Consider the following 12131-nt stretch of genomic DNA (forward strand, 5'->3'; position numbering starts at 1 on the left):
AAGATGTCCATGTCCTAATCCCCAGATCCTGTGACTACGTTAGGGTACATGGCAAAGGGGAATTAAGGTTGCAGATGGACTCAAAACTGCCCATCAGCTGACCTTGAGGTTGGGAGATTATCCTGGATTAGCGGAGACGCCTAATGTGATCACAGGGTCTTTACACGTGGAAGAGGGAGGCAGAGGTCGGTCAGAGAGACCTGAGGATGCTACAATGCTGGCGCTGAAGACAGAAAGAGGCAAGAGCCAAGGAAAGCAGTGGCCTCTAGAAGCTGGGGAAGTCAAGACAACGTTCTCACCTAGAGCCTCCAGCAGAACGCAGCCCTGCCACTCCTTGGTTTTAGCCCAATGACACCCATTGCCTAGTATGCATCCGGCACTGTGCTGGGTGCTCGGAACACTGTGGTGAGTAGGACCCTGGCCTCGTGGAGCTGTTGGCCCGGTGGGGACTCACACACAGCAGGATGACAAGTGCCCTGACAAGCACCTAGCCCAGTGTGCAGATGCTTCCCGGGTGAGGCAGCAATTGTGACTCTGAGAGGGAAAAGTTGCCTCGGCCCCTCCCCGGGGAAGAATGTTGGGATACTCCAGCAGCAGAGGGGGCAGAATGTGCGAGGCCAAGATGGGCAGGGAGGGGACAAGGCGCCCTGGGCTGTGGAACTGGTGGCGTTCAGTGCGGCTGGAGTGTGAGTTGGGGGAGAGGGCTTGCGAGATGAGCCAAGGCACAGGATCAAACTGGGGCACTTTAGGGACCTACCAGCAGAGAGGAACCGGGGGGTGGGGGGTTAGGGTCCCAGCAGCCCAGCCCCACTCACCTGAGCCGTCGGGGATGGCCCTGACAAAGGTGGGCAGCATCTTCACTGAGGCCGTGGGGTTGGTGTCCTTGGCCAGGCCCCTCTCCATCTCACCCCGGAACCGCGCCATGATGTCCAAAAGGGTCTCATCTGAGAGCCGCATGTGATACAGGAACCTGTCCACCTGGAACAGACGGCGGTGACCGGGGCTGGCTGTGGGGTGCCCGCCCTCCACCCAGGCTGCGCACTCCCACTCCCCTCACGAAGCTCATGCCTTGCTCTGGGGACAGCTTTGTGATGTGGACTCCCAAAGGCTGCTTCCCTGACCTCCTCCCAGGGCAGAGGACAAGGCAGGGCATTGGGACAGCCGCATGGAACGGAGGACTGAGGTGTGGGGTTATTCCTCTGAAGGGCAGACTCCGAGGAGGAAGTGACTCCCCCATTATTCTGATGAGATAATGGAGGGGCAGAAACTACCAAAGATTCAGGATCTAACTCCTGGTGCAGGGCCCTCACCATCGTCCCATTGCCTCTCCGCTGGAGAAGACTAGCCGCCGCTTACACCTTAGCTTCCTAAACATGAGGACTCTCTTTTGCCCAGTGATGACAACAGATATGTTCAAACATGTTTCCCTTTGTTTACTGGCTGCTAGGAAGCTCAGGTTCCAGAAGCAAGCTCTAAAATCTCGTCCTTGAAAATCGCATTTCGGTTTAACTGAGGTGTTTCTAATTACGACGAAGTTTATTTTTAAAGTCAGCTCAAATTGCTATTGAAAATGAGTGGATGTCCTTCAAGTAACCAGGAAATTGGGGCAGAGGACACTGCCCCAATAGATGGAAGTTATAAAAATCACTATGTGCTTAGTCCATGTGTAGGTAACGTGTCACATCAGGAGCAGCCAAAAAGCTTCCTCCCCGATGTGATCCGTTGGTGGTGGCAGTGTGGATTGCCAGGGCTCACTGGGATGGGTTACGGATGGGGCCAGGAGGACAGACGGCAGCGTATGCAGACTCCCCACCCACCCAGGTTGCAGGGAGGCTTGGTTCCAGGCACATTCCCGTGGGGAACACACTTTCATCTACGGCTAAGAACGTGTGCTACAGTATACAAAATGCTGTCATATGTGCCACTTCTTCAATCTCCAGAACATTCCTTTGGGGCCGCCCGTTAAGGCCAAAGTTCTGGTCTCCAATTGAGAGATGAGAAATACGAGCCTCAGGGCCATTCAGTGCCATTAATAGAGCTCTGGACGCAGCCTCCACACTCGTCACGCCCACAGCCTGGTTTTGGTTCACAGCCCCTTGGGGCATCCATAGACTCAACAGACAAATTATACCAAAACACCAGGCTCATGTCACTTTCATCCTAGGACAGCCACCAGCCAGACCTCAGAGGACAGAAGGACCCAGCTCAGTCGGCACCAATACAGAGACCGAAGACAGCGAAGTGGCCCCATGGCTCCGGGGACTTGGCAAGGGCCAGAGGAATGCCCGAAAACCATCAGAGAGCCATTATCAAGAAAAGGACAATCGAGCTTTCAGCATATTGGGGAAGACAGGGTATAACCAGGTCATGCTTCATTAAGGGCTTCCTGCACACCCTGCGTCTGTTTATGACTAATTGGTTGGCACAGCCACACACAGATGGAGAAAATTGGACAGAAGGGACATGACCCAAGTAACTGGCGTTGGGGAAGGGTGGGATGCCCCACATGGGAACTGGACTTCATCCTTTCTCACCCCGAAGCCCCTCAAACAGTGCCCCCAACCCTACTGATCGCTTTTGCTCGGCCTGAGAGTATAAGGAACCCCTGCAGGCTTCCACGGCATGTGGACGTTAGGTCGGGCTTTTTCCCTTCTACGTAAGCAATGGTTTCGAGGCCCTGCTGGGGCATGTGTGAGCTGCTAAAAGTTTAACTGTGTCATTTAGCGCTTTGGGCAGCTATTGCTCTTTCATTAAGTTACAGTTATGATAGAAAGAATGTCAACTCTGCAACAATATCTTCCTTATCATTTGTATCTTCCACGGCACCTGGCACAGTCCCTAGATGGGAAGAGGGAAACATATGTTGGGATAAAAAAAAAAACAACAACTACATTTTAAATCCAAGCAAGTGATTTGGGGCTTGTGTAACCAGGGACACACAGGGAGGGTACTTGAGTTGCAGAAAACCAAGCACACTTTTGGAGAGAGTCACAAACCACAATAGTGGATATCTTCTAAACAAGAAAGCCAACGAGCAGCGTATTTAACTTAGAGCAAATCAAACAGTGAAACTCAGAGCCGCTGAATTACATAATATGGGAGCCGGAAGTTGCCTTAGAGATCATTTAGTCCAAAGGTCTCATATTATGAATTGAGCCATAAAAAGTTTCCACGCTTTGACCCAGTGATTTTACTTCTGGGAATCTATTCTCAGGAAATAATCCTAAATACAGAGAATAATAAATATATACCAGTGTTTATCATAACAATATGAATTTTAAAATGTTTTTGAAAGTACTCAAATGTCCAGCAAGAGGGAAAAGGTTAAATAAATTATGGCATACCCACTTGATTGAATATTAGGAAGACATTAAAATGATGATTATGCAGATAAAGGAGAAATGTACATAGATAGTGGTTATGATATAACAATAAGTGAAAGAAGCAAGATTTCGAACTGTGAGTACATTATAAATATAACTGTAGGCTGGGCGTGGCGGCCACGCCTGTAATCCTAGCACTCCGGGAGGCTGAGACAAGACGATCACTTGAGGTCAGGAGTTCCAGACCAGCCTCAGCAAGAGCGAGACTCTGTCTCTACTAAAAATAGAAAAATTAGTCGGGCGTGGTGGCATGTGCCTATAGTCCCAGCTACTCGGGAGGCTGAGGTAGGAGGATTGCCTGAGCCCAGGAGTTTGAGGTTGCTGTGAGCTAGGCTGACGCCACAGCACTCTAGCTGGGGCGACAGAGCGAGACTCTGTCTCAAAAAAAAAAAAAAAAAAAAAAATTAAGCTTGGGAGTAAAGGTAACATTTCCACTTTTTCGTAATGTTGACTTACTAAACTGTAAAAAATACACATTGAAAACCTAACTAGTTCTTCTCGTGTGAATGAACAATCTGAAGGTCAGTGACCAGGGCAGCCCCACATTATCAATAGGTCAATAATATCAATATATCAATATATTGACTTGGAAAAGAAGCTGTCAGAGTGGTCTCTATTTTCTTTCTTTCTTTTTATTGTTGTTTTAATGTTGGTATGGGGAGATTTTTAAAAATTGTTTGTGGGTGTGAACAGTAGCCCTGGTAGGCAAGCATGGCCCGGGGTCTGGACAACCCCAGAGGCAGGAAAGGATGAAGGGGACTGACCACCTGACCACAGAGCCAGTGTGAGCTGTGCCTTTTGACCAGGACAGTTGTCACCACATGGAGGGGTGTTCTCAGAACCATGACTCAGCTCAACCATAAAGCACCCTCCCACACCCCCAGACCTGCTGGGTCACTTGCTTAAGGTAGCTACAAAGTGCTCCCAGGTTTCTTGCCCCCGTGGGGGAGAGGGAAGTCAACTCCAGGCACGGACAAAGGCTGACCCTCCTTCCAGAAAGACCTGGAGCACACCAGTGGAGGCTGTATTTTCCTCAAATGGGCCTCCCGAGCCTGCTCCTGGGCTGGTAGGCAAATATGTCCTGCCTGCTCCCAGAGTACAGCAAAAGGTGAACCACCACAAAGGGGCCCAAGGAGATGAAATGAATTTGCAAGTCTAAAGGTTCAGGGTTCCAAAGACTCCCCCTTGGGGGTGCAGGCTGCACCTCTACTGAGCAGGGAATAACAGAAAGTGGATTCTTAAGCAGTGCTGTAGGGGACTTTTTCCCCTTCTTAAGTAGCCAGTAGAGGGCTCTGTGAATCTAATCAACAATTGAAAATTAAGACAGCTTAAATCTGATTGATTTATAATATTTTAAACTTTGCTGTAACCTCTAGCTAACCCACTAATGAACAGAATTTAGCTGGAGTTTATGCCACCAAGCACACGAAGGCTGCAAGGGCCACACTTCCTCATTGTGAAAAGCAGGGAGGCATCAGGCGGGGTCAGCCCGCGTGGGTTTAACTCTCGTTCCACCTTAAATACCTGGTGACTTTGCCTAAGTCGGCCTGTTAGGAGGACCTCTGTTATCTAAACTGAGAGATGCTACTTGCCCAGGGCCCTGACAGCCAGTGGCCAGAGGAGCTGCCTGGAGAGAATCCGATGACCCCCAGTTGACCCTTGGTAACCGTTAGCCAGCCCACCTTAGAATACATTTCACAGACAAGTTTCTTGAGCAAAGTGACAAAATAACGCACGCCATCAATAGCATACTGTTGGCAAACAGCAGGTGCCAATAATGAATACTGCAATTATTGTACATGGCAACTCACATCCCTCCTGGTGCCCCTATTCGTAGGTTTCAAATACATGAATAATCAGATCTGCTCAAAAGTTCTTAAAACTTCTTCAAAAATGAGTCTCTTCTCCTTTGTGGCCTTTCCCAGCAAACACTCCTTCCGTCGAACACAACCGTCTTTAAGCTTTCTAAAGACCGTCCTCACCCCCTTCCTCCTCAGACACCCACCGAGAAGTTCCAAGTGAAATTTAAGGTTCAGGACAGGAATGCAAAGCCCAGGGGTGGGGGAGTTACTTCCTCTTCCCTCTCCGTGAGGTTTTTCCTGGTCATGTGCTCCCGGTATCTTTCCTAACAAGCGCTCTTAAATCCTTTCCGAGGTAGGCAGGGAATCAGTCGGTTCTGCCCGTGAGGAACGACCGAGGCATCTCCCCGCGCCGGGAGTGCTTACCTTCTTGATCTGATCCTCCTTCAGCTTGGTGAAGTAAAACGCCATCAAGTGTACCGCAAACATTTTCCCCAAGTTTGCTTCCTCCCGAGCTGGGCAGAGATTTCTGTGCAGTGTTTACTCCCACGCCTCCAGAGCGCTGCACACTTCCAGTTCGGGCTGGAAGACCTCCTGGGGAGCTAGGTGTTCCGACTAAATACTTCCAGCCTGCTTGGTTCAATGATTAAACTTCACGCCCTCTGGCTGGTCCCTCCCTCCGGTACACACTTGATTGATGGGAGGCTCCGGAGGGTAGTTGAGGGCTGGCGAAGGAGGAGGCAGGGAATTGATGGGTTGCTTGATTATTGGAGAATCGGGTGCCACAAAATCTTGTTGCTAAGCAACACTCTCACACCAGTGCTCCACCAAGCCCACTCAGCCGAGGAAAATCTGAGAAGTTGGGCACTGAACAAAGCCAACTTTTAGCCAGTTGAGCTGCTCTGCAAATTTTCCCATCCGAGGCTTTTCTCTCTTACCTTTTTCTCCTCAACCCAGTAGCATAACTCTGCGACTCTCTGCTCCTCTGAAGCCCTGTCTTAATTAAGATTAAACATTGCTTTTGGGCAAGGAGATTTCAAGAATGGTGTGCATGTCCCACTGCTAAATCTGGCTGGTTTTAAAAAAAAAAAAGAATGTTGGGGCAAGTTCTTCCATTTGTGAGAAATCTGATCTCTTAGCTAACAGCCCGTGGTTAATGGAAAACAACCCATAAAGGTTTATCTATTTACAATGTTAAGCCGGACAACCTTTATTTTACAGGTAGTGACCCAGAAAAAAATATGTATGAGAAAAAATGAACTGAAGTCACCAGTACTCACTGGGAATCCGCTGCCGGAGAGAAAAATTGAAGTTACAGATGAGAAATGCCTCCTGCCACTGAGATATTTGGTTCACTCACTTATCTCACTCATTATACTTGATGTGAGAAGGACCCAGAAAGTGGCCAACGTGTGGGGACAATAAAGCTTGCACTCTTCCCACAGTCATTGGCTGGCTGAAATCCACGCATGTCAACCACAGTAGCCAACATGGATGGAGCACTTACCATCCCCATTTTATAGATGAGAAAACTGAGGTCCAGAGAGGTTAAGTGACTTACAATCAGAAAGCTTGTAAATTGGGCAGCACTGAATCAGTCCTAGGAGTTTGATTCCAGGGCCCAGCTCCTAACCAATGCATAATATTGGCTCTCAAAATGTTCTTTCTTCACACAGTAGATACTAAAACAACAACTATTAGTAGCAGCAGCATTCTGTTGGGTTGTTAAGAATTTCAACTACATACTAACTATATGCTTGGAATACTAAATACAGAGCCATCAGTTCAACAGTGTCTTCCTAGTAGGAGGAAAAGTCAAATGAAGAAATTCCTGACCATAATGACCCAAATACTAACCAAATGCTCCCTAAAATTGGCGACCGACCAGATGTTAACAAAGATCTGCCGGGCACTCCAATGTTTCTCACTCCCACGTGGCACCTGCTCTTCAATAAGAGGAACGTCTAAAAAAAAAGTTCAGCTTAACAGCCTCAGCTTCATTTGCTTTTCTACTGCACGATCTCATTAATCAAAACAATTACCGAATGATCGCCTGGCGAGGGGACCTTCAACAGCTGCCTCTTCAGGAGCCACTGATTCTCCACTCAGTGCTCTCTGCCCATCCGTCACAGGGAGGAGCTGTCAGGAGCCCAGTGTCAGCCCCCAGTGCGGGGGATGTGTGATTAAATTACTCCAGATACTTTTCTCAGATTGATGTAAAGCTGTCTCCCAGACTGAGAACCCCTATCCTCTTCAGTCTGTTTATCCCTCGGACTATCACTTTTAGCTCCTTTACTTTATTACACAAGCAAAGGTTAACCTTTACATCCCAAAACCAGTCCGTTCTCCAAATCAGGTAGAACTGTTGGTTTTCTGCAACAGGCATGCTGTGTTGAGCCTGTGCTGACTCAGGACAACATCCTGGGCCAGGTCACCTGCCCAGGTGATAATACTACTTGTCTTCATTCCTGCATTGATTTTTTTTTTTTTTTCACAGATAGGGTCTCGCTATGTTGCCCAGGCTGGACTAGAACTCCTGGGCTCAAGCAATCCTCCCACCTCAGCCTCCTGAGTAGCTGGGACTGCAGGTGTGCCCCACCGTACCCAGCTTTTAATTCTCCCATTTAAAAAATAACCTCCGTCGTGCAGTATGGCACCAACTGTTGATTTATTCAACATAGGGATAAGAGGTTACAATGACCAGTGGACAAAAGGACACAAGCCGTAACCAAAGGTCTCTGCAATCTCCTGGTTGCTTGTGTGAGTCAGATAGGCAGCCTTTGGAATTTTAATCAGGCATTTGACACCAGAGGATTTTCATCAGTTACATCATTCCATTTTTAATCTAGGCACATTGGCATCTGCATTCCCGGTCTGAGTAAGCTGACTAACCAATAAGTTTAATGATTATAAAAATCATGTGCATTTGCAGTCATCTAGCTCAGCCCCCTCACTTTACAGAATCAAGACAAAATAATTAGATTATTTTACCATTCCTCATCTGATTATTCCAATCCAACCCTTGGAATTTTTCACCCTTACTAAAGCTCTATGTAGCTATTCAAGGATATCTGGGTGTAAGTCTTTTTTTTTTTCTTGACACAGAGTCTCGCTCCATTGCCCATACTAGAGTGCTGTGGAGCGTGCCACCACGCCCGGCTAATTTTTTCTATTTTTAGTAGAGACTGGGTCTCGCTCTTGCTCAGGCTGGTCTCAAACTCCTGACCCCAAGCAGTCCTCCCACCTCAGCCTCCCAGAGTTCTAGGATTACAGGTGCCACCGCGCCTGGGCCCTCTGGGTGTAAGTCTTATAAGCACTTGGATTCTGCCTAGGAACACCCATCCGAAGGCTGACACTGACAAATGTCATTTTAGTTCAAGTGTATCACCCATCTGGCCCAAATCTTTCATGTAAGAAGGGAAACTCTCGTCTCTATACACATCTGTTTCATGAAGCTCCACTTTAATCCACATGGTCCCTTTGGCAGGGCCCGAGGATTGTATCTGCTTTCCTTTAAGCACTGAGCATGGCAGGACGTTTTAGAAGTCCAATAAAATTTACCTATTTATTTAGCAAACACGTATATAGTGTTTCCTAGGTGTTTTAATTCCCATAGCAACTACTGTTCTTGCCATTTTACAGATGGAGAAACAGAGGCCAACTAGGGCACGGTGGAATGGAGATTTGAATGCAGGCAGCCTGGCTCCAGAGTCCATGCTTAACCATTGCGCCGCACTGGGGAACCTGGAAGCCACGCACAGCGGGAAGGGGGGGGCCCCCAGACCTCGGTAACACAGTGGAAAGTGCACAGGCCCTGGGTTCCCATTTTGGCTGTTTTCACTGAAGATGAAGGTGCAAGTTCATGTTCAGACCTGTGAAGCGTTCACAGCTCCCCCAGTAGTCATGGTAAGAATGAAGGTGAGTGAGATCACAGAAGGATGCGCATGTGACCTATAGTGCGCACACTAAAAGCATCTCCTGAATCTCCCTGGCTAGGGACCCCTTCTTAAAATTCCTATTTCATCTCCTCCCATTTGGCCCCTTGGGTTAAGACAATGTGCGCAGGCCAGGCGCGGTGGCTCACACCTGTAAATCTAGCACTCTGGGAGGCCGAGGTGGGCGGATCGTTTGAGCTCAGGAGTTTGAGACCAGCCTGAGAAGAGCGAGACCCCGTCTCTACTAAAAATAGAAAGAAATTATATGGACAGCTAAAAACATATATTGAAAAAATTAGCCGGGCATGGTGGCACATGCCTGTAGTCCCAGCTACTCGGGAGGCTGAGGCAGGAGGATCACTTGAGCCCAGGAGTTTGAGGTTGCTGTGAGCTAGGCCAAGGCACTCTAGTCCGGGCAACAAAGTGAGACTCTGTCTCAAAAAAAAAAAAAAAAAAAAAAAAAGACAATGTGTGCAGCCCTTTGAGTACTTCCAGTAACATATAACTGTAAACCGTTAGAAGGTCCCAGTTCTATTTACTGGGATTATAAGAACAGTTAGGAATTTTATAAAAATCTTTTCCTATCACTAAAGAAAACAGATGTTGAATTCTGCTCTGTATGCTTTTTAATGGTAAATCCAAAGTTGAGTTTTCCATAGCATAAATCAGTCTGACCTGCTGCTATTCCACTTGCTGCAAAATAATAAGAAAGAGTGTGTGAGAAAGCAAACTTCCATAAAGAGAAAATCAGTGTAGAAACTTCCAGACTCTGCCAGTGGTTACAGTTACTATGGTGTATCCATGGGAGCAACCACAAATGAAACAGAAATGTTAACTTCAGCAAGTTTCAAAAGAATGCTACTGATCATTTTTCATAGGTTTATTCCTAACCTAAGAGAAGAAACGGGGAATGCTTATGAAGAAATTACCACATAATCTTTTTTACCACAACTGTGCATTAAGAGTCATACTTACAAAAGACATATCAAGGAAAGAAAAGCCATACCAAAAAAAAATGTGATTCACATAGCTTTTAACATTTTCTGTGTAATTACAATTTCAATTGCACAAAATAATCAACTTAAATTTTTTTTTTTTACTTTTTATATTATTTATTTTGGAGACAAGGTCTTGCTATGTTACCCAGGCTGGTCTTGAACTCCTGGGCTCAAGCGATCCTCCCACCTTAGCCTCCCTAGTAACCGGGACTACAGGCATGTGCCACCACACCCAGCTTTATAATCTACTTTTAAAAGCAAACTAGACTTCTGGTTAAACATGGCATTAACCCCCAAGGACAAAGATAAATAAAAGGAAATAGTGATCAACAAGAGATCTTAAACATAATTCTGGAAGACAGAAAGCTGACAGAGAAATAACAGGTTAGCAGAGGAAACACTGAAACCTAAGTGCCGGGAGAGAGTGACTGATTCTGCTGCTAAGTCAGCTGATGACAGTGGTAAAATCTAGAAATGTTCAGGAATCAGAGGCCCAGATACCTGAGAAAAGCAGGAGAAAGACATGGAGGTGCAGACAGGAGATTGGTTTAAAATCTACATAAAATAGCAGTTAGGCCCCAGGTACCCCCCTCCACCGCAAGCAATGAGATCACCCAATCCCCAACCCTATAGGAGACTGGGTGCTTATTTATTTATTTTTTTCAGCTTGTTATGGGGGTACAAACGTTCAGGTTATATATATTGCCCATGTCCTGCCCATTCCCCCGAGTCAGAACTTCAAGCATGTCCATTCCCCAGACAGTGCGCATTGCACTCGTCATGTAATTATACCCCCCTCCCCTCCCGCCATGGGTACTTATTTTCTGGAGAGATTGAACCCAGTAGCTTCTGGCTTTGGGACCATCAGGCACCACAGGAGTGAGGAACAAGACTGAAACCAGGGCCACTAAGTGAAACCCTGAAATTGAACAATGGGACCCCCAATGGCTCTTTTCTGTCCAGCTTCCATCAGCAGACGTCTATCCATATACCTCCCTTTCCTCCCTCACTGGGAGGAGACGGGGATCCCATTTTTCCTCAGCTAAAACTAAATGGCCTCAGAGAAAAAATTTAAAACCTACAGATACAGAGAAGTCAAAACTATAGAGACAGTAAACAGATCAGTGGTTACCAGGGACTTGGAGACGGGGAAAGGTTGAATAAGTGAAGCACAGGGGAGTTTTTAGGGCAGTGAAACTATTCTGTATGATACTCTAACAGTGAATACATGACATGATACATTTGGCAAAACCCATAGCACAGCACAAAGAATGAACTTTAATGTATGTAAATTTTAAAAAATATCTAAGAGGTCAGGAATGCAACACAAACTCGAAAGAAGAACCTAACTGTATTATAAATGTGTGAAATAGCCTCACTGAAGGGGAAGGGGAGAGAAAAGATGCTGACCTAAGTAACTTTGGAAATGAATAGAGCCAGCAGACCACAAGTGTAAGGTATTGTATGTGGCATTGTACTCTGGCTGATAAAGTTGTTTCCCAGCAGGGCACACACAGCCTAACAACTCTGAAACCATTGTACATGTATACTGGAATTGAACAATTACGTAAACGCATGGTGGATGGTACGAGGTAGGTTTCTCACTATTGGAGTGAGAGGATTCAGACAAGCAAAGGAAAAGGCTAGAATGATCCATGTTAATGGATTAGAGTTGAGGACATCAGTATAAACTCATGTTTAGCTCATAATGGATGGATATATACATGTCTTTATATAAATATTTGAAGATGTATATAAACATAGGTCAGTATACACATAAATTTTCTTGTTTTGACAGCTAAGAGTCCTAGAAGCAATGATACCCAGTAGCAACGAACACACCTAGTGCCCTGATCTTGATTTCTAATCATTCTACAAAAAGAAAGGGGGAAAAAAAAAAAGGAACCGGGTAGCACTCTGGGAGGCCAAGGCGGGCAGATTGAGCTCAGGAGTTCGAGACCAGCCTGAGCAAGAGTGAGACCTGGTCTCTACTAAAAATAGAAAGAAATTATATGG

General features: G+C 46.5%; 1 protein-coding gene across 4 annotated transcripts in view; it reads right to left on the bottom strand.

Annotated features, from left to right (window-relative positions):
• Nucleotides 1–5775, bottom strand: part of HKDC1 (hexokinase domain containing 1) — a 44834-nt gene extending 39059 nt beyond the window's left edge. For 2 of the 4 annotated variants that reach the window (XM_069461217.1, XM_069461214.1), the window contains exons 1-2: nt 5609–5757; nt 816–978 (exon numbers count right to left, since the gene is read on the bottom strand). In XM_069461217.1, coding sequence (XP_069317318.1) covers nt 816–978; nt 5609–5671 — 226 coding nt within the window. In that variant the 5' untranslated portion in view covers nt 5672–5757. Of the gene's footprint in view, nt 1–815; nt 979–5388; nt 5419–5608 lie in introns of those variants that run through there. The other 2 variants (XM_069461215.1, XM_069461216.1) reach the window with 2 other exon arrangements.
• Nucleotides 5776–12131: the final 6356 nt, after the last annotated feature.

Source organism: Eulemur rufifrons, chromosome 28 (assembly GCF_041146395.1).
Source record: "Eulemur rufifrons isolate Redbay chromosome 28, OSU_ERuf_1, whole genome shotgun sequence".
Taxonomy (NCBI): Eukaryota; Metazoa; Chordata; class Mammalia; order Primates; family Lemuridae; genus Eulemur; species Eulemur rufifrons.